The sequence below is a fragment of the Scophthalmus maximus genome, chromosome 3, assembly GCF_022379125.1.
Source record: "Scophthalmus maximus strain ysfricsl-2021 chromosome 3, ASM2237912v1, whole genome shotgun sequence".
In the NCBI taxonomy this organism is placed as follows: domain Eukaryota; kingdom Metazoa; phylum Chordata; class Actinopteri; order Pleuronectiformes; family Scophthalmidae; genus Scophthalmus; species Scophthalmus maximus.
The window spans coordinates 16,351,539-16,373,739 of record NC_061517.1 but is presented as its reverse complement, the minus strand read 5'-3'; the positions used below and the strand labels follow the sequence as shown (position 1 = coordinate 16,373,739).

Genomic DNA, 22,201 nt, shown 5'->3' with positions numbered 1-22,201 from the left:
CACAAATCTGTTAACAGTCATAGAAACGGGATAAATTCAACATTTGTGAAATTGGTTCAAGCTGAGATTTTTGCCATTTTTGTTTGGAAAAAATATATCAAATATCCAATTTGCTACCAATTAATTTCATGTCAATCGTCTATCGATAGAGAGTTGTGGGTGTCAGGGGAAATATGGAAACTCCCATATGTGTCTCTTTGATCATCTTCAACCGGGGCTCGATATACTTGAAAAGTGGCTCTGAAGTACAAAGATTTAATTTCTACTACTAAATAGTTTGTAGTAGTAGCACTTTGTCGGCGCAACTTAAACCACCTGCTTTAGGATGAATACATCTATCTAAATGATTATAATTTGCCCACAAATTGTGAGATACGTTTTGACTGTTTGATGTAGTATTTTTGGGGATACATGTATTATGATAAAAAAGGTGAAAATCCCATATACAGTGGATGATGAATCTGTGGATCTTCTAGTTGGACGTCCTCGTGCCGGAAACGCCTCCTCTCTCGCTCCACGGTGATTGGCTGACTCTGCGCGGTCGCAGACGGTATCTCGTCGGAGGAGCTAACCGCTAACCTCACTCCGCGCGGCGCCATCGTCCTGCTCGATATCGACCTGTGGCGGAAAACCGTAACAAAAACAAAAACTACAACAATTTAAGGCGAAGAAGAAATATGCCTCGGGTTTACATTGGGCGACTGAGCTATCATGTCCGCGAAAAAGACATCCAGCGATTTTTCAGCGGATACGGGAAACTCATGGAAGTCGATTTAAAAAACGGGTGAGTTGTTGGCGGGTAGCTAACGACCGTTAGCACAACTGTTACCGACTGACGCTAACAACGGCCGTGCAGGAAATGTTCACGCTATTAATTAAATGCATTTTAATACTGCACTCGCGTCAGTTTATGAAATACCTCGGTTAGTTATTTTTTTGCAGTTATATTGTTAAAAAAAGAAATACTCTTTTCTTCCCCGGCCATTGTTTGTCGCATGGCCAACATGGCGTCTTTGTGTTTGCTACAGCGCGGAGCTAGCAGGCCATGCTAGCCGGGCCTAGCTAGCTACTTCCGAGCGCAAGGAGCAGCGCGTTGTGCCGGAAATGACCGAACCTCTTCTGTGATCACATCTACACGTTGTAACACCTGTTCCCTCCTGCAGCTACGGATTCGTGGAGTTCGAGGACAACCGAGACGCCGACGACGCCGTGTACGAGCTGAACGGGAAGGAGCTGTGCGGGGAGCGGGTGATCGTGGAACATGCCCGTGGGCCGCGGCGAGACCGAGATAGCCACGGTGGGGGTTACTCGGGCGGCGGAGGTGGTGGTGGTGGCGGCGGAGGAGGAGGAGGAGGAGGAGGCGGCGGCGGTGGTGGGCGCAGTAAGTGTGGTCTATTACAAGATACCCTCTCTCCCCTTCCCCCTTGGGTAGAGGTGTCGATGTCGGCAGAACGGTTTAGTTGATTCACACCGGCGCCGCTGACAGACGTTCAGCTCAAGTTTACACATATTTGACTCGAGTATCAGGTTCACTGTCACGATCGATAGTCTGCCAGAACCTCGAATCCCTTGTTAAAAAGTAACGTGGCTCCACGTTCGTCGTGGCTCAGATTGCATGCACACTGTAATCATGTAAAAATACAACTAGTAGTGATTCAATACTTGTAGTATGTTTCTATTAATCATTGTTTTAACGCGACCGCAGGAAGAAGTTCTTATGAAACCAGGGACTGATCGACATTTCTTGCTCAGAGAAACTTAAGTCCCCCTCCTCCCCTCAATGTCATTCTGTTGAACAGTTTTGACTATCAGGGGTTGGTGACCTGCAGGTTTTTGCTCCTTCCTGGTGAGCCTCTCTTGACTGGTCTGTGGTCCATTACTGGGAATAAACAAGAAACTGCAAGTCAGAGCCCTCACATAGCAGAACTCTGCCTAGGCTGTAGAGATTGCACAAGCTAAAGTAGCTTGAAACTAGGGCTTATTTTCCCGGTTCACAAAGTTCTCTTGGATGATAATTGTTGGTGAGCCATGTTCTCCTAGGTTTGAATTTCCAAATTTGCTTGCAACTACGAGGAAAGCTATCACCAATATAGACCACAAACCTAGCTAGTGTTTTACGATGATCATTAGGACCAGACTAACATTTTCATGTGAAATGTGTATTTCTAACTTTATATATTTTTATATTCAACATTAACAAAAGTCCTTGATGTTTCAATTTGAAAGAGTCCAGTTGCGGGCTGAGGCTGAGAGTCCATTGAGGCTAAAGATGACTGGCTATGATGACTGCCTGACCCGTTTGGCCTTGGCTTTCACCTTTACAATGTGTGTGTGACCTTTGCCCCCCTTGATCCTTGGCTGACCTAACCGGAAGCCATGACGACATCAGCCTTTTGCCAATAGACCAGGGGCGATGGTGAGGATTGCCATTGGTTTCTATGTTGACAGCAAACATAAGTGGACCGGCTCGAGTAAAGAACTTGCAATCAAAAGAAATGTTGTAAGTGAAAGAAAAAATGGAAAACATCAAATTTTCAGATTGACAATTGGTCAAATGACAAATACCAAAAGATTGGTGTAGCTGTTTCTCTACATTGTTCTTTCTCAATTTGATCGAACAGTGTCCTTGACAGCAACCTATGTGGATGCCTCCTTTCTGTTTGTGTTACAGGGTTCAGAGGTCTCGAAAGAACATCACTGTCCATTTGTTTATGCAGTTAAAGCGTCACAGTGTGATGTACCACAGTAAGACAGGCTTTGTATAGCCGGAAACGGATGCAGTGGTGTTCTTTGCAGCAGAGAACAACTTCGAAATGCTCAACAGTACAAACTTTAAAGAGCTCATGCGGTGGCTTGTTGATCACTTATGTGAGGCCTTGTGTTTGAAAGTAGGGTCAGAGGGACTCCTTTCAGTATGTTCAAATTTTTACCCCTTGGACTTTTATCTGGCAAGTCTCACTGCCTTGTGTTGATTTGATAACCCTGGCCAGTAGTTCTTTGTGTCTTGGTCACTTTAATTGTGTCTAACTTTTTTTCATGTGCTGTTGTTTTTAAAGGTAGCGGTTACAGCAGCCGAAACAGCCGCACTGGCAGGGACAAGTATGGACCCCCAGTCCGTACTGAGTACCGTCTCATCGTGGAGAACTTGTCCAGCCGCTGCAGTTGGCAAGACCTTAAGGTGCACATTTGGCCACAAGCAGTTGATATACACCTGTTTGGTTAAGGATTCACACTAAAGACTGTCTGTCTACATTATCCTTCTTCCCCTCACAAAAATTGTTTGTGTGCACCAGGACTTCATGCGCCAGGCCGGGGAAGTGACCTACGCAGATGCTCACAAGGAGCGCACCAATGAGGGAGTGATAGAGTTCCGATCCCCGTCGGACTTGAAGAGGGCTATAGACAAATTGGACGGTACAGACATCAATGGGCGGAAGATTCGTCTGGTGGAAGACCGCTCTCGTAAACGAAAGTCCTACTCTGGCAGCCGCTCCAGGTAGGATCAATACACCACTGAATGAGTTATTTAATTCCAGACTTTTTGTTTGCTTTTAAAAATGCACTCACAACATTATCATCTTCATCCTTGTGCTTTCCTCCTCAGATCTCGTAGTCGCCGCCGCTCTCGCAGCAGGAGCCGCAGGAGCTCAAGGAGCCGTTCCAGGAGTCGCTCCAGATCCCACTCCAGGTGAGGACGGCCCTGATTTAGAAAAACAAGGAATAAAATGCGGATCAGACTTATAGTTTAAATACTGGTATAGATAAGTATGACGTGCCGGCTTTGTATTGGCTCCTGTGCCAGTAGTTTTGTTAAATTATAACATGAAAACAAGAGGTGAGCCTTTCTTTTCTTTATTTCAGATCTCGTTCCCATAGCAACAAGAGACGTCAGAATTCCCGCTCCAGATCTGGAAGGAAGTCTCGCTCCAAGTCAGGAGAAAGAAAATCACATTCTCGCAATCGCAGGTCTCTTTCCCGGTCTCGCAAATCTAAATCTAAATCTCGTTCTCGCTCTCGCTCCCGCAAGTCCCAATCCCGTTCGGCCGATCGGAAATCCAAGTCTCGCTCAAAGAGCCGTTCTAAGGTGAAGTCAGAGCGCGGTTCTCGCAGTCGTTCAAAGGAAATGTCCGTTAACAAGAAGTCCCGCAGTCGCTCCGCTTCCCCAGTAGAGAACGGGAAGGAGGAGCGTGCTGCCAAATCTGCCTCCCGCTCCCCATCCCCACGGGAGGAGGTTCGCCGATCCAAGTCGAGGGATAAACGCTCAGCCTCCCGCTCAAAGTCCCGTTCAAGATCTTGCTCCCGGTCTAGATCACCTTCTCAGGATTAGTGGGATGAGAGGAGGGAGGCGTTCCTCCAATTGTTGATCTTGATCCCTTTGCTGTACATTACGAGCAGCGTCGTCATACTGGCTTATGCTTCCTGACTTGTCTACTTTTCTCCTTCAAGTGTGCACTTGTCTTAAACTTGTTTTAGATGCAGTTTTATTTGAGAAATGCACCACAGTGACGGGGCTCCTTTTTGGAATGACGTGGGTCTCTGGATCTCTTGCCTCCCCAAAAATCACACTGTCATCCTTTTTTCAAAAACAAAGTGCTAGTCTTTAGAGCTGCAACATGATGTAGTTTAAGTCAGTTCCCCTCAAACATTTCTGCTTGTTAAAGCTGTCAATAGCTTAGTGAAAATTAAGTTTTCTTAATTGGACTTAATGAACTCAGTTTGCATCAGATCTTGTTCTGTTGGTAGATTGATTGTTTGCTTCCGCTAATGACCACGTTGGCCATCAGGGTTTGTTTGTTTCAAGTTTTTGGTTTCATACTCAAACTGTGTGGTTGTGGGAGAAAAGTAGTATATGGCCACAGCAATGGAGCAGTTTCCCCCTTTGATCTGCAGCCTCTAATTGCTTTTCAGTGAATCCTCGATCTTGGTGTCGCCTTGCGGGAGCCTAAAACGCGAAACCGGATGCAAGAACTCGTATTCGTCATATTTGCAAGTTTCTCTATTATGTTTGAACAACTTTCATCATAGGTGGAGTACTATGACCTCCTTTTTAACCTCTTGTACATAGACCTTGCGATCAGCGTCAAACATAAAAACAATTGTGTAACCTTGACCTGGTAGTCTGTGGAAGACCACTTTCTTTTACTTGATGGTTTTCATTTTGGCTAGTTTCAAGGCCCCGAATGCAGTGTCGCCTTTTACTTGGTTTTTCCTCCTCTGTTCTGATTGTAGCCTTGATAGTCCTTTTCAAATTGTTGGATCTTTTTTTTCCCCCTGCTAGTTAACTTCAGGGTTATGGGTCTTGTTTAGCCTCTGCTTATTTAAAGTGTACAGCTAGTTCTGCAGATTTGTTTTTGTTCTCGAAAGGTACATCTATTTGAATCTCTGGAGCGTCCGCTTGTTGGTTTATAACAGAGCAAACATCATCAGACTGACAGAATGCAGCCCCTCTCTCATCTTGTGGAATAGATTCTTATTTTTCTCCATGCAAATGAAATCTAACAAAAAATGTCCTTTTTTTATTGTATGTTCAATTAAAGATCTTAAAAGAAAAATCTTGCTGTGTGATGTTGCAATTTTTTCGTCTGTATTGCAAAAACCATGACTGCAATGTCGACATGACCTATATTCTAATTATATAATAAATGCTCTTTATTAAGGAATGGGGAAATTAACAGGCTCCGGTTTGCAGGCATAGCCAAAGTGAGAAATAATTGACGCTGATCGGTCGGAGCTGTAATCGATGGAGCGCAACATTATTTTCGCACATCGACCATTTCTCAAAGTCTTTTTCGGCGTTTTTTTTTTTTCATCACAGCCAACGAGCTGTGACTGTACCGTGGGCCCGCGCATGCGCAGTCGGAGCCCCGGAGCCGCAGGAGATCAGCGCTGGTAAGACACAATTTCAGTTCGGAATTTATCTGCAACCTCGAATAAAATTCACATTTCTCATCTCCCGGCGACTGTAGCGTCCGTTGAACACGTTTCACAAAGGACCAGTGTCTCTGTGTGGTTCCTCTTCAGCCAAAGCGGGGTGGGTTTTTTTTTATGTCGCTATGAATATAATCAAACCACAGAGCGGTTCATCTATATATATTTTTGCCATCAGGCGCGTTCAATTAATCTACTCGAGTCAAGCGTTGTCATTTTGTTAAGTGTTAGAATAAAGCGCGCCGAGGTGTTCCAGTCATCTGACCGGCTCACCGCGGCTGTGAGGTGGACATGTCGCTCCTTCGTGGGAGATGTTGGCCCAATGGGTGACAGGGTTCGGTTTTCACTAAATGGCATTTTCACAGGATTCCAGAGAGAGAGAGAGAGCTCTTCTCACGCGTTTATCTTTTTTTGTTTTGGGGGCTGAGGGATTCTCACGTCCTCCGCCATTTTAAACTGAAATGCTGTATTTTAATGTGTGTGTGGAGTTGGAAGCTTGAGCGCAAATACTGTTCTTGTGTGTGACATATTATAAATATAAAATATTATATATTTTTTTTAAATCGTGTTCAATAGACGGTTGTTTAAAAGTCCCACGGGGTCCTGGCCGTTGACGGACCGAGGCGACTCTGCTCCGCCGCTTTTTGTTTAAAATGGCTCTTTTGGAAATTGCGCTTGTGTTATTTCTGGGGGATGAAGTTGGTGGGAAATAATTTCTCACGCAGTTCCTTACGTTGTTGTGTTTGAATCGTTCTGTACATGTAGGAGCCATTTTGGGGGGGAATGGGAGGCAGTAAATAACAAAGAGGCAGTCCACACACTATTGGCTGTGTGGATATTAGATTTACTCTATAATTGTTAGTTCATCGCATCAAGTGCTCAGATCTCATGTCATTTCCTTTTTGTTGTCCTCCTGTGCATTGTATTAATATCACACTAATTAAATAATGGAAGTGGTACAAACCCATTAAGATAAATCTAACAAAAAAAAAAATCTGATCCATAATAACTTGGATTAAGTATTCTTACCAAGTCAAGTCAGGTTTACTCATTCATCCCAAAATCACAATTTTCCGCAGAGGGATTTACAACATGTAACATTGTCTATATGTTGACGCTCGATTAGGACCAATATAGAATAAAAGTCCTCAAAAAGAAACTTCAGTGGAGAAAAGTAAAACCTTAGTAACAGCAACGGGAACGGTCCCTCGCGCTGGATGGTTTTATGTTGCACCCAAAAGAACAAAACTGCAAAAAAACCGCACCATGGTGAAGCTGTAAGCCTGTCACCCTGTTAGTCCATTTGTACAAGAGAGCTTTGCTTCATTCTGTTTCTCATAATCTTTGCTTCGAAGCGCTCCGGAGTGAGGGACAGGGACCAGGGACGCCGTTATGAGTGCCAAAGTGAACATGGAGGCTCCACCCAAAGAAGACCACAGACCTTTGGAGCCGTCCCCTTCCTCCTCCTCCTCTTCCTCCTCCTCATCATCTCCTACTGAGACCGTCCTCCTCTGTGGGGCCGATGGTGTGGCTAAGAAGGCCCGGCCCCAGCCCCCGCCCCACACCACCACAGCTCTCCTCCTGCCAGGTGAGCACAGGTCTGAGGGTGGCAGTGTGGCTGCATGTGTTCAGAGATGGTCGTCCTGTAACCAGCTGCCTATGTCTTCAGTCTGACAAAGGGTTGTTGAGCATCACCCTGACCCTGAGAAAACACAGAGGATCAGGTTCATACAGCGTTTAACCTTTACATTACCAACATTATACTAATTGGGAGGAAATGTAAATATTCAGAGAGCTAAACGTTTTTGTCCATTTTCATATTTCTTTTAAAAACTACGCCCACAGTGTTTAACTGTCATTCATTGTGTTCCAAAAATCTTTGAACAAGAATCCTTATCATGAAATATGATTGTGTTTAGTAAACTTTAAATTATTACTCAAATTTTCTGTGAGTTTATAATCTGGTTTAACAAGGATGTGATGTGACCAGCTGTTGGTTATTTAGGACACTACATGTGGTATTGGTTAAAACTCCTCGTCATTAGAACTGAAACAATTATTTGATTAGTTGAATAGTCAATCGACAGAAACTAGCTACATCCTCCAACGTTCAAGTTTTTCAAATTGCAGGATTTTGCTGCTTATCTTTCTCACGTTATAGTAAACTGAATATCTTTTGTGTTTTGGACTTTAACTCAGACAAAGAGAGACAGTTGAACGTTTTCTCCTCGGGCTCTGCAAAGTTGTGATTTGTTTTTTTCACCTTTTTCGGGGACATTTCATAGAACAAATAATTGATTGATTATTAGATGAAATAACGGTCATGTCTTTATGTAAGACCACGAGACAGAGATATTTTAGGTGTTTTCCTTGTGTTACAATTAAACACCAATCAAAGGCAAGACATACAAAGTGCTCTTTGAAGTAAAAAGGCAAATAAACATAACTTAATTTCTGTGTAAAATAAACTAATCATGATTTAGGATTGGTCTAATAACAACACAGGTTTAGATAGAATATCTATGTTTTATGACTGTTATTATAAAAGCAAAATAAATTGTTTTATTTATGATCATTTTACTTTTATCCCCCTTGTACCCCATAAATGAAATTACCTTTTCTTAAAAAGACAAATAAAACAACCAAGAAAACCGATTGATAAAATCAAAAGAAAACAAAAGGTGCTGAATGAGTTGTTCTCTCTCTTTGGTGAGCTCGACCAGAAAGAATTTAATAGATCTGAACGGATCTCTCCTCAGCTCCTGCTCCAAGCCATCAGAAGGTGGAGGTGACTCCAGCTGTTGCCATGGGAGACCCAGGTAAAGGAGGCAGGGCCAATCAGACGTCTGCGCCCACCCTGACTGCACAAGTGGGTGGGGCTTGTAGCATTGTCCATGTCCTAGAGTGGAAGGAGGGGATGGCTATCCTGCCCAGCAGCAACCTCAAGGTGAGTGATGTTTCTGGTGTTGTGAAAATTATACAACAATAACCACAAGTCCTCTTCTCAAGCATCTAGTTCAGAGAAGACTTCAGGCTGTTTCTCACTTCCTCTTTTGCTTCATAAACAGCTCTATAGATTGTGGCTCACTTCACGTGTCTCATCAATCTTATTACCACAGCAATTTAACCCACACCACAAACCTCTGTCCACCAGATCGGCTGCAGCGAGCGAAAACTAAACACATGAATGTGAAGGAAACAAAAATGTTTATGAGTTCACATATTCTCCATCAAAAATATGTAACAAATAAAAGCTATTGAGGTGAGCGCTTTATTATTGCATTAACAGAAAACAAATTTGCAATAATCAACTAATAGGTATAATAAGTAATTTATTACATATAATAACAAGTATTAATACCTTTTCTCTGCTTAACAGTTTTTCAGACGGTTGTTCAGAAATTCAATAACACTAAGTCTGTGTTGAATATTTTAAAAACAAAATATTTATAAATAAATAAAACATCAAAATTCTTGAATATTAAATGTCATTGTTGAATTCATGGCAGATTTCCAAGCTGAATTTTAAATAGACACTGTAAAATGAGGGTCCAATATTCCTGCATTATAATTATAATTTCCTGCATTTTTCAAACCTGAGCAAGTGCATTGTTCTGCTCACAATGAACAAACCTCTCTAATACTACTGGTCATCACTCAGCCTTCAATAAGAGTCTAATGTTGCACCATGTGACCATGTGATGCAGCAAATGTGAGCAAACTACAATTTACATTATTCCTTGGCTTTGTAAGTAGTCAAGGACATTTTTGTTTATCTTTTTGTTCTGGGACCCTTTCACAAATGAACTATGAACAAACTGACTCTGTAAGTGCATTAAATTTGTGAGTGGAATTAAAACGATTAAAATCATTAATAATTTAGGAAAAGCGCTGGAACTCATTCCACTGAGTCGGTGTACAGCAGGCCTCAGCAACAAAGCCAAACTGCTGGATAAACGAGATTTTGATAGACTCAAAATCTGAACTTGAAACAAGAGGCCACACTGCAAATTTAATGAATATATGATAAACAGTTTTGAGAAGAAAAAGGGTCGTCGTAAAACACCAGGACACATGTTGACAGATGGGCCTGTGGTGTCTGTGTGTGTCTCTGTGTGTTATAGTTCTGTGTGAGTGATGTTGGAACCCTGAGCACACTGATCACCCCGGCGACCACCAGCAGCACCACTGAACTAGCAGCAGTGACTTCTGGGAGATCCGCGGATGCAGAGTGCGCTCCAGCAGACAAGCCAGGTAGACCCCTGGTTACATAAGGTCGTAGTAACATCAGGGACTGAACACAGTTCAGTTTCACTTTGTGTTTAGATGAACCACATATTCACCTCATATATAACAGCAAATGTTTGATCAATGAAGCTCATGTTGCAGGTGTCAGGCTACTTAAGGACTGTTGCTTTTTCATACATGGCCCGCACTGTTATTTGAAATTGTTTTACTGTATGCGCTTTTCAATGATTGTGTGTGTGTACGAAACTGAAGAGCAATAATTGCATCAGATGCAGCAGAGCTCCTCTTGACAAGTGAAGATCGTGCAGCCATAGGTTTGTGTTAAAAAAAATATCAAGCAAGCATCACTCGGATGTTTGGAGAAACACAATCCAACCGAAAAGCGGATTCTAAGTAATCAACAAGTGGTGGACGTGGTAGAATTCAATCAAGGTTCATCACCAGCAGAGTTTTTCATTTTGATGTGAACTTTGAATCTGTATCATCAGAGTTCTCCTGTAGCCTTTGAACCGACTTGCCTGTTCCTTGTGTGCCAGGCGTGTCGGCTCCTGTCGCCTCTGTGAGAGGTGCAGCTGTGGAGCCCAGGAGGTTGGTGCCGGTCAAAACTGAAGTGCAGGTCGGACTGGGACAACATGATCCCAGAGCTCAGAGGACCTACACAGATGAGCTCCGCAGAGAGCCCATCACTGACAGGTGCCAACGGCTGCTTCTCCTCCATGCATCTTTACAAACACCGATCAGATGTGTTGGTCTCAACCTCTTTGAAGCCACTGTATATTTATACTGTATATGTACATAATATAATTCTATATTTATTATAAATAATCTGATCCTTGTACACGTAATCAGTAGCACAATCATACACGCACACACCCATCTACTTTTTTAATTCTCAGTATATCAGTCACCTGTGTATAACACTTTGTGAACATGACATATCAAAACGCCTCAGTGGAACGTCTTCACATTTGTCACAACCCTTCACCGGTTCAAGGATGAACTGATTAGCATTTTGTGGTCAAAGGTCACGCTGACCTCAAAAAACCATGATTAAAAAAATTGAACGCACTCATTATGCCACAGTTTTGATCGGATAAAATTATGACATTTTATATCCAAAAGAACAAAGGTCAGCTGACATCATAATGTTCAGCACAAACATCTGTCTGGGTCTTTCCCTCATTAAAAGTGCCATTACAAAACATTGATACTAATTGCTGCTTTATTGGCAGATTTTCTTCTGGGTGTAGTCCAGTGGGTCCTCTCCGTCAGGATTTTACTGTGGATGTAGTGAATGACACCGACACACACAATCAACAGGAGCAACTGTATCTCCAAGTCTCAAAGAGAATAAACTAATTTTTACAATTTAAATTAAACAGCGAACCTACACAGCGGTGCAAAATGTAAGCGCACTGATCCCAATGAATGCGTGGGGCTGCATCACTGTCCAGATTTTCTGTTTGGCTCGCTAAATACATACACAACATGCAACAAGCTGATACACTGTCATTGCACAGGGCTTGTCCAAATGTATTCTGTGAAATGTATCCACTAATCCATAACTGAGAAAAAATGAGGGAGCAGACCGGAGTCTGTTTGTGTGTTCAAACACGGTGTCTGTCCCCTCTGCACCTGAGGAGGAGCGTCGGGGTGGAGAAGGTGCCAGCAGGCGGGAGGGTCTCCTCCCTTAACCCCGATCACCTGAAGCCCATGAGGAAGAGGAAGAGGAAGGAGTACCTGAGTCCGTCTGAGGAAGACTCCGACATGGAGGGCACGGTGGGACAGTCATTTTACTTCCATTCAACATATGGGGATGACAGAGAGATGTCGTATATTCTCATATCTGATGAGTTTACTTGGATGTGCATGATTATGACTTTTCATGACTTTAATTGTTGTGGAAAAAGCCAACTGAGCTCAAACAGTCCTTTTTTAAAATAACTCTTTTGTTTTCTGTGTCGTCTTTTTTATGCTTCACACTCATGAAAGTTTGTTTTTAGGATGAGAAAATGGATGACTCTAAAGCAGACAGCAGACTCATCAGAGGAGGTTGGAATAATAGTTTTTATTACATTTCGTTCTGTCGGTCTCATTTCATCCTCACATTGCTTATTTGTGCTTTTTGGCTTAATTGTTTGCTATATTTTTTTCCTCTCCTCCTCCTTTCCCCTTACACTCAGTGGGCAACATCTAAAAAATATCGAGTGACGTCATGATAACTTATCCCTGACAATATTCTATACAACCGAATAATTGTGACTCTAAAATAACCTGCAAATTGTATTACAGTAACATCTCTCTTTCTTTTATTAGGCTGCTGCATTGAATTTTGTTATTTTCATCCGACCCCCCTGTACATCATTAGTACATCTTATCTTGTCCTTCCATGACCTTTAATTTAATCACTCGGGATGGAGGAAGGAAATATAATGTTGTCATGGTTGGGGTTTGGTTTCTTTGAAGTAATATTCTACTTTAAGATGAAAACTTTGTTTAGAAGTCACATGTAATATTTTAGAAGCAGCAATATCCCAACATCAGCTGCTCAGGGAATCTGTTTCTTTCCCTCCCTGACCTCTTTTCTTTCATCTGCTCCATCATTAACTTTCTCTGCACATTTCCTTTGGTCTGAGCTTGTGATTCAGAAAAATCTTGCTGTAATGCATAATGGCGTAAATGAATGAATTGATTGGTATTTTCTGGTGAAGCTGGAGACAGTAAGACAGAGGAGTGGACGTGGGCTCTGTATCTGGAGGAGACCAAAGCTGTTGCTGCTCCCAACAAGCTTTTCCAAGAGGTATGTTAAAGTTTAATATTCAGACTGTAGCTTCAGCCTGAGCGGGTGCCACCTACGCACAGCTTCTCCCAGTATACCCATTCTTTTTTTACTGCTTCTTTTACTACCACTGCAGCTCTTCTTATTGGACAGGGACGATTCTGTTGGCATTAGCGAAAGACAAGGAGATGAGAAATGTAAATTCAGCTCGAAGAAAGTGATGCATGCAGCCAAAGGCATGGGTTAATATTATTGCATGGTTAAGAGTGTAATGTCGAGGGAGGTTTCATTTGAAGACGTTACATTACTCTAACAATCTTTAACATTTTTGCTTCACAAACTTTGCCACAGACACTTTTTATTCCTGGAAAAAATTAAGTAAAAACTTCCTATGAGAATGACAAAAATTCTGTAATCTCCACAAGTGCATTTGCTGTGTTCTTCTTACCTCTGTTCTTTGCCCTGAAGCAATTTCCTCACATGGATAATTTTGATTTCAACAGATTTTATTTTAGTCTCTGTTCTGTGCTGGAATAATTCTCTTTCATCCTGTGCGTCCAGTCCCAGAGAGTGCCAACAGTGAAGAACGGCTTTAAACAGGGGATGAAGCTAGAAGGCATCGACCCGCAGCATCCGTCCATGTACTTCGTCCTCACTGTGGCCGAGGTGAGCCGGACGTCCATTAACACGGTCGATGGATCTTAATGGACGGGGATTATTCAGAAGAAGAAGAAAAATCACCCTTCACCCCCTCACTGCTTTGCATGCAGAAGGAGTTGAGCTTGGCATTTTTCTCTAATGTATCATGCCATCCTCCAGGTCTGTGGTTACCGGCTGCGGCTCCATTTTGACGGCTACTCTGACTGCCACGACTTCTGGGTGAACGGCAACTCTCCCGACATCCACCCTGCGGGGTGGTGTGAGAGCACAGGACACAAACTGCACACTCCGAAAGGTCAGAGGTGACGACACTGTACACAATGACAGGCCGAAGAACACGATTACCCTTTCTGAGGGTAAACCTCAACCTTTGAAGGAATAGTTCGAATATCATACGAAATGCACTCATTCACGTTCTTGTCTACAGTTGGACGAGAAGATCGATACCACTCTTTTGTCTATACGGTAAATATGAAGCTGGAGCCTGCAGCGAAATAGCTCAGCATAACATAAAGACTAAAAAGCTAGATTGGCTTTGACCAAAGGTAACAAATTCACCTTCAACATCTTTGAAACTCCAGTCAAGTTCAGTTTTTACCTCTGGAAGGAAATTGGGCGATCTGTTTCGTCCTGTTACCAGTATTTATGCTATGCTAAGCCTGGTGCAGTCAATCTTCATCCAACTCATGAAAAGTGAATGAGTGCTTCTTTCTTATTTTTTTTTATTATTCCTTTAAATGTTATGCTGCTTTTCCAAAATATGAATCGAGTAAATCTTGTGAATTTCTGTCTTTCACGCAGGCTGTAAGGAGGAGGAGTTTACCTGGACCAACTACCTGAGAATGACAAAAGCACAAGTGGCTCCCAAAGAACTATTTGCCAGTCCGGGGAGGGTAACTGCCGCTGTACACTATAACATGTTGTAATATCTACAGGCATGAATGCACGTGGTGGAAAGTTTCTAATCAATGTGTCCAATATTTTTGCTTTCCGCTCAGATTGATGTGAAGTGCGGTTTCGAGATAGGAATGAAGCTGGAGGCTGTCGACCGTATGAACCCCTCCCTCATCTGTGTAGCAACCGTCACTGACATGGTGGACTGCCGCTTCCTGGTTCACTTTGACAACTGGGACGACACGTATGACTACTGGTGGGGCCTCTGAGTTTTTTCTGAATTCATGAGATTTTAGAAATGAACAAATATATTTGCTATTGAGCAGCTATGGAGAAACTGAGGCTTAGGAATTGCTAAATGTGGACTTAGATTACTGAGAACAGTCATGAATCTATTCTTGCATTTCCTGCCATCGGGAGAACAGTCACCAGCATTGTTAAGGCAGCTCGTTAAGTTTCTAAAAATCTTGTTCAGAGTCCGTCACTCTGAAAGCCCATAATTTATTTGTTTGGCATAAAGTCGCTACACACATTTGGTCCCGTCACACAGCTTTTATTTACTCACATCTCCGTAGCAGCTCTCTGTCAACCACATCGAAGAAGTTTGAGGTCTTGAAGTTGCTCTTACCTGCCAGTATGGGGCATCAATGTACTTGTAATGTTAAACAATACCTCTGATTATAACAATACAACATCAGTTTCCTGCCTAAACTCCTTTCCCTTTCAAAAAATGGTGCAACAGTTAAATTAAATAATCAGTTTTGATGCAGGATGCAGTGAGAGTGCTGAGATTGTACCAGACAGTAGATGTGTCATTAAGCATTAGATAGTCAGCCTCCAAACTCATCTAATGCACAAGCCGTCTTCTTTAGAATTAAATTATAAAACTGCAGCATTGCTCATTTATTATCTGTCGTGCCATTTGATCTCGACCAACTGTTCTGCAGACTTTCAGTTTCTTTAAAAAAACACTGAATGTTGTTGTCGTTGTTGGCTGTTAAAATATGCAGGTGTGATGCCAGCAGTCCGTACATTCATCCCATTGGTTGGTGCCAGGAGAGGAACCTGCCCCTAACACCCCCCCAAGGTGACCAGTGGGCTCCATGTTAATCATTGATCTAATCGTGTTCATTGGCCACAATCGGTCATGCACTTCAGAAACAAGCCGGCTCTATTTATCCCTCATGTCCTTTTCATTTCCCTTTTAAACTGTGAAAGTACACAGTACACAGAGAATGTATGCAAATGAGTGTGGCAAATAAATATGTGAAACGTACTATAAGTGCTATACAAGGATTTTTATAGCATTTGCGTTCTTACATACAAGCCCTTCTGGAAATGTTCAGGAAAATGTCCGGACTTCAGCTCGTTTCTGAAAGATGCTGTAGTCACAAAATTGCAGACAAGAGAAATAATGGGCAACCTGTGAAGAGGCCAGGTGAAAAAGTAAAATGTGGTACTTATCAGATGAATGATCATATTTGTGATTACTGTAAAATTATTTTTCTCCTGCATCAGATTACCCAGACCAGGCCCGGTTCTCCTGGTCCGGCTACATGGAGGAGACTGGTTCTAAGGCAGTGGCCGCTGACACCTTTAAAGTGGTGAGAACAGAGAATAAATGTACCGTTTTTCACTTGAGTCGCATTATGAATCTAGTTGAAGTGTCGTGTAGCTCTGTGGTGTGGGCTAGCACAAAACAGCAGCGACGGTGTGGGGAGAGCCAGACTTACAAGAGTGGAAATGTCAGAGTTATTAAAAATAATAAGATGTATGATTTGTTCATGGTCACCACTGTATTTATAGAATGTCATCAGAGCTGAGGAACTGAGTGTTGCCATGGGTACATTAGACACACTTCAGCCGTGACTTCTGCAGAACAGACTAATGCACATGTGCCGACTGCAAGTTGTACAGAAATACCTTAAGATGCTGACCATGAACCGTGTGTTGTTCTCCCCTCTTCCTGTCCAGCGTGCGGCCCACAGCTTCCAGCCTCAGATGAAACTGGAGGCCGTGGACAAGAGAAGTCCTGGTCTGATCAGAGTAGCCACAGTGGAGGAGGTCGAGACTCACCGCATTAAGGTAATTGTGTTTGTGCGTGCACTGTGCATATATATGTGTCCTGGACATTTAACCCCCAAATGTCTGAGGTTATGAATCTTATGATTGTTTCTCCCACTCCCCCATATCCATTATAGCTTTAACTGAGTGTACTGTACTTGCTAACGTTTTTGACGTGTCCACGGTTCCTCCCTCAGGTCCATTACGATGGCTGGAGTCACGTCTATGACGAGTGGGTGGACTCGGATCACCCGGACATACATCCGGCAGGCTGGTGTGAAGCGACCGGTCACCCGCTAAAAGTTCCCCCGCGGGACTCCAAAACACAGCCACACGGTAGCGACTACAATACTTAAAGGTTCAGCGTGTAAGGTTTGGTGGCATCGAGTGGTGAAGTTGCACATTACAACCAACTGGACACTCCTTGCCCACACCCTTCTCTTCCTAGCGAGTAGAAAACTACGGTGTCCTTTAGGTAATATAAAAATGTGAAATGCCCTCTTTAGAGACAATGTGTTGGTTTGTCTCTTCTGGGCTTCTGTAAAAAAATGGCAGCGCAACATGGCAGACTCCGCGGAAGGGGACCCGCTATTGATGTAGATTTAGAAGGCTCATTCTGAGCAAACGAAAACACAACAATTCTTAGTTTCAGGTGATGATACGCTAATGAAAAAATAATTCAGAAGTCTGTTTTTGTATATTCCACTGCCACCACTTAAGTTCCACCGTTGACTCTATTGCTATTGACCTTTTTATTGATTTGTCTGTGTTGTTACTTGTAATTTCCTCGCCTTTTGACATGTTGCAGTACAAAAAGCACAGGTGTAAATAAGTCATATATGAATCAGTGATGGCTGAAATCCTTGCAGCTGCTTCAGTCTTCAGTACCTGAGAAAATTGAACAGAACCGAGCCGTCCTTAATGAGCCTTTTCCGAAAGTCAAAAATATCTTAGTAACAGGCATAATCTCATACAGTGCATCATGGGAAGAGGGTTTGTGAGCCTCCTGCTGTGTGTACACATGTGAGGGTTCATCTGTCTGTGTTCGTAGGTGTGAGGGAGCCTCCTGCTATGGGTCAGTCCACCTACCCCTCCTCTGTTCCCTGCAAACCCATCAGCCAACCGAGAAACAACAAGTACAGCTTCCACAACAGGTCGTTCAGTTGACCCTTCATTCACCAGGGCCAACCATCCAAAATACATACCAAAACATCATATATATTATTGGGCCATATGTTTGTTTTTTTAAAGAAATTCTAATGTGATTTGTCGATCTTCTTCAAATGCGCTTTGGCCGAATTCCCATTTGCCTGTGGACGTCTGTCTTTGAAAACAGGAAGTGTCCAACTCCTGGTTGTGATGGCTCCGGCCACGTGACCGGTCGCTTTACCGCTCATCACTGCATATCTGGCTGCCCGCTGGCTGAGCGCAACCAGGGCCGGCTGAAGGCAGAGCTGTCGGACTCGGAGTGCAAGAGGAACCTCTTCTTCGGCCAGAGGACCAAGAAGACGCATTACCGTGGCAGGTAAAGGTGTGTGTGCGTGTGTGCACATGTTTGTGTGTGTGTGGCAGGTAAAGGTGTGTGTTTGTGTGTGTAGGTTGGATTTTGTCTCACATTTATCTTTACATATGCTTTCAGGATTGGTCGTCCTCCCAAATACAGGAAGAACCAACAGAGAGATTACCAGAGTGAGTTTTTTTCTCAATGCATGCCCTACTTTGACTGAATTTGTTTCAACATAGGAGATATGGACAGCAGCTTGTCTGTGTACACACACACACACACACACACACACACACACACACACACACAGGATTTAGCAGCTGTAAGTGTGTCAGCCTGCTAAACCTGACTCCACCTGCATTAACGAGCTTATTGTGGAATTCAGTGGTGTTTAGCAGGTGTGAATATTGTATCTGTGGTCAAGGTGTGACACAGCAACATAAATTTTCTTTTGAATTTTTCGGTATAAAATGACCAAATTGGAAAATTCAGCAGACGTTTTTTGATGTCTCATAAGAGCAAAAGCACAGGTGGAGCTGATAAAACCAGGGCTCTGATCCAGTTATGTCTCACAGCGAGCCAGGACATCTGAATGGAATGAATTACTCCTGTGCTTCTGCCGCTCTGATATGTCAAAACGCCTGGTGTAAAAGTGTAGTGTTCATATTTTAACATGTTTTTGTGTGTGTGTGTGTGTTTGCCCGGAGACATGTCCTCAGAGGTGTACCCCTCACTGTTCATGTCGGCTCTGAGTGGCCAGTCAGACCGGACTCTGTCTCTGTGCTGGGAGCAGCACTGTAAGCTGCTGCCCGGCGTTCAGGGCATCCACGCCAGCCAGGTCGCGGCATGGAGCGTGGAAGAGGTCAGCAAATGTTATCGCTTACCTTCATGTTTTCTTTGTATATTTTCTGTTTCTAATGTATTTTGTGATTTAATCTGATCGCTTTGATCGTCTGAAAATGGGTTCTCTGCCCCGCAGGTCTTCAGGTTTGTCCAGAATCTAATCGGCTGTGAAGAACAGGCTCGTCTGTTCAAAGACGAGGTGAGACCGCAAAGAGCTTGTTGATGAAGTCGTACAACATTAACATAATTGTTATATTGCACTGTAGATGCAAATGCAGTAAAAACACTTTATAGTACCTGGTGACAGTTTGATAGCTGTAATTCACTGTGTTGCTTAGTATCTGCTTGTACCACTGTTCTTTACTGACTCGACCTACTGTCACATGAGGTCATAATTTTTGACACATTTACCTTTGCATTATCACAGAATCACATCATTTTCCCAGTGAATGGAGATTGTAAGCACATCACATTGAGCCAAGTAGAATGAGCAGAAACAGTGACCTATTATCACCTTTTAAGCTGATATGACAGTTCTTTAGCAAACAGTTGCTATTTAGACATTCAGCAGACATCATGTCTGACTTGGATCAACATTAGCATTCAATTGAAATCGTGTTTGTGTCCACCACGCGAGTGTAAGTCCAATATCCACTTTTCCTTTTCACTTTGTTTCGCTCTCCAGCAACTCTTAAGAGAAATTTCTGACTGCTAAATGCTCCGCTATGTTAACTCCGGAGTATCAGACAGTGTCCGTCTGCCATTTGGCCCTGGGACAGTAAATGTGCAAATATTGATTTAACGCTATAAACATTAAAATCTATGGTCTCAGACTTGTCCATCAAGTCGAATTAACACCCGTGACCATCACAAATAAAAAGGACCGTTATGATCTTCACCAAATTGACTGAGTCCACCGTTTCAGGGCTACTGTACCGTATCATAAGTGACTTCTCCGTGAACATGTCCACTGACATTTCCTCTGTTGCGTGTGCCCCCTCTCCAGATGATTGACGGGGAGGCCTTCCTGCTGCTCACCCAGACCGACATTGTGAAGATCATGAGCATCAAGCTCGGCCCCGCCCTCAAGATCTCCAACGCCATCCTCATGTTCAAGAGCACAGACGAGGGACTCAAGTGATTGAGGAGCGGGGGGGGAGCCACCAATCTTCATGTGCCAAATTCATTTTATTGCAGGGAAAAGACCCTGACCCCTTTTTCATGTGTTTGGTGTCCTGTACCCATCAGAGAGGAAGGGTGGGGGGGTTGTTATGGTTCATGTGGCGTGAGGAGGGATAAAGGAGGGGTTAGAAGAAGAAGGGAAAGTAGGAAATACATATATATTTGGGGAGAAATGACGTAAAGATGATCGACAAAAACTGGTATGTGGGGTGGATAGAATCGGGCTGAGGCAGGTGAGTGGGGGGGACAGCCAACGTTTTTCGAGTTTGGTGGTTTTCCAACTGTTGCGTTTGACTCACTATCAGAGTTGGATTATTACCAAACCACCGAACATCACTTGAACATCGCAGTCACCTGCTTCTGGTTGCACTTCCGCAGATGTGGCACAGACGTCCTGCCGCCTCTCACAGCCGATCTGGAGACACTAACGCTATTAGTGCTTTAACTGCCAGACGGGGTATCGCTCCTTTTGATGCGAGATCTAACACGGGTCAGTTGGAACTGTACTCAGACCGCCTTTCACGGGTGAGGTGGACTCAAAAAAGGTTTACACAACGACCACATTTTCAGAAATACTCATATTTGGACAAAACAATTGGTTACAAGAGCACTCGGAGAGTGCAGACCTCCGCCAAGACTGAGCTGTGCTGTTTTCTATAAAAAAAAAAATCCTGGATCCAGATCTCAAAAAATGTAATCACCTGTTTCCATGACCAAGACTTATCTTTGATAATATTTAAATGCAAATCCCTCCATAACTTTTTGAGTTGTCCAACCCACTCACATAACCTCCTTGGTGGAGGTATAAAAACGACAACAACAACAACAACAACACTGGAGTAACATACAGAACATACTGATAAGAACATGGGAGAACTGTGGATGGGGGGAATGCAGTAGCTGAGGCTGGTCAGTGAGGCTCCTACAAGCTTCACGTTTTGTGCAATAAAAAAAAGTTGAGACTTAAGAGAGGAAGTATTCAACAACACTTATTATTGCAGCTCCTTTGTGTCATCAGCCTAATCCTAATACTGTAAACGAATACAACGGATAAATAAGCTATTTCATTCTGCCTGCAAACCGTGTAGGGCCGTAGCAGACGTGAGAAAACCTTGACCTCGGCCTCAGTTTCCTGGTTATTTGTATTATTGTGAAAACTGAATGATCAGACCTGTAATTTAAAAGGTTTCCCTCTGATTCAGAATCTGACCAACGGGGTGTTTTCCACAAGACCTCAAATTATTTTTCAGCACGTTGGCACAACTGTGAAACCCCTCATGGATTTTTACACAATGATATTCCCACACTCGGTCACTAGAGAGTGCAAACAATCCACATACTGGCGCTATTCGTGGATTTGATATCCAGCCGATGGAGCTCCACTGCAGTCCACACGAGATGGAAACTCCATTCTGAGTATGTTCTTCTGAAAATGTTTACATTTTATGTCAGAATAAGTTAAAGAATAATGTATGAATTTGATATTGTTGAATGAAAGTTATTTTTCTTGAAAGTTTTAAGGGCTCCTGGGATGTCGAAGATAATCTTTATGTGTGTCTCTCTGGTGGGATTCATGTGTGTGTGTGTGTGTGTGTGTGAGGTGTGTGAGAGAGAGAGAGAGAGAGAGAGAGAGTATGTGTGAGTCAAGATAATCTTGGCTCACAATTGTCATTCCATCCATATGAATTAATAAACGTCCAAAGCTGATTCAAGTCTCTGCTTCTTGTCTTACATGTGGGATCTCTCTCCTTAGCGTGTGCAGGTGTGTTCTGAGCGCTGCACTATTGACTATAAACTTATTTTGCTCGCACCACATCCCCCTATTGACCATTTAGTCGTCAACAGGCGGCTGTGGTGGCGACAGCTCCTGACCACGCCCCCTCTGCTCTCGCTGCTTCACGTCCCGCTGCAGATGGCAGGACAACATCCGACACACCGCAAAGAGATTACACGAATGAAATACTCAGGTCATCTGTTGGGTGGTGAATGTTTCATACAGGAAGATACACACAGGTGAGCGGGATCCTTTTCGGAAGGAGGATGCTGAGAAGGATGTTGCGTTCAAAATGAAAGAACGCTTATTAGCAGGAGGTGGCACA

The 22,201-nt window shown here is 43.2% G+C and overlaps 2 protein-coding genes across 8 annotated transcripts; both read left to right on the top strand.

Annotated features, from left to right (window-relative positions):
• The first annotated feature begins 562 nt into the window (after positions 1 to 562).
• Positions 563 to 5,552, top strand: srsf6a (serine and arginine rich splicing factor 6a). Of its 2 annotated transcripts, none has more exons than XM_035645060.2 (6): positions 563 to 784; positions 1,164 to 1,297; positions 3,057 to 3,178; positions 3,294 to 3,496; positions 3,605 to 3,688; positions 3,862 to 5,552. In XM_035645060.2, exons 1-6 carry the CDS (start codon positions 678 to 680, stop codon positions 4,325 to 4,327), a joined length of 1,116 nt encoding a protein of 371 aa, XP_035500953.1. In that variant the 5' UTR covers positions 563 to 677; the 3' UTR covers positions 4,328 to 5,552. The 2 variants fall into 2 exon arrangements, with proteins under 2 accessions (XP_035500953.1, XP_035500952.2); XM_035645059.2 differs by having other exon boundaries at positions 1,164 to 1,381.
• A 233-nt stretch (positions 5,553 to 5,785) lies between these two features.
• l3mbtl1 (L3MBTL histone methyl-lysine binding protein 1) lies at positions 5,786 to 21,809 on the top strand. Of its 6 annotated transcripts, none has more exons than XM_047331253.1 (23): positions 5,786 to 5,889; positions 7,284 to 7,516; positions 8,688 to 8,875; positions 10,053 to 10,182; positions 10,713 to 10,869; positions 11,820 to 11,955; positions 12,180 to 12,228; positions 12,888 to 12,976; positions 13,517 to 13,621; positions 13,775 to 13,917; positions 14,043 to 14,080; positions 14,417 to 14,508; positions 14,614 to 14,765; positions 15,520 to 15,596; positions 16,028 to 16,113; positions 16,484 to 16,594; positions 16,771 to 16,909; positions 17,625 to 17,727; positions 17,910 to 18,098; positions 18,213 to 18,262; positions 18,785 to 18,939; positions 19,057 to 19,119; positions 19,927 to 21,809. In XM_047331253.1, the coding sequence occupies exons 2-23, from the start codon at positions 7,321 to 7,323 to the stop codon at positions 20,059 to 20,061; spliced, it is 2,583 nt and encodes an 860-aa protein (XP_047187209.1). In that variant the 5' UTR covers positions 5,786 to 5,889; positions 7,284 to 7,320; the 3' UTR covers positions 20,062 to 21,809. The 6 variants fall into 6 exon arrangements, 5 of the variants coding, with proteins under 5 accessions (XP_047187209.1, XP_035501726.2, XP_047187207.1 ...); XM_035645833.2 differs by having other exon boundaries at positions 11,817 to 11,955; positions 17,625 to 17,709; XM_047331251.1 differs by having other exon boundaries at positions 11,817 to 11,955.
• Positions 21,810 to 22,201: the final 392 nt, after the last annotated feature.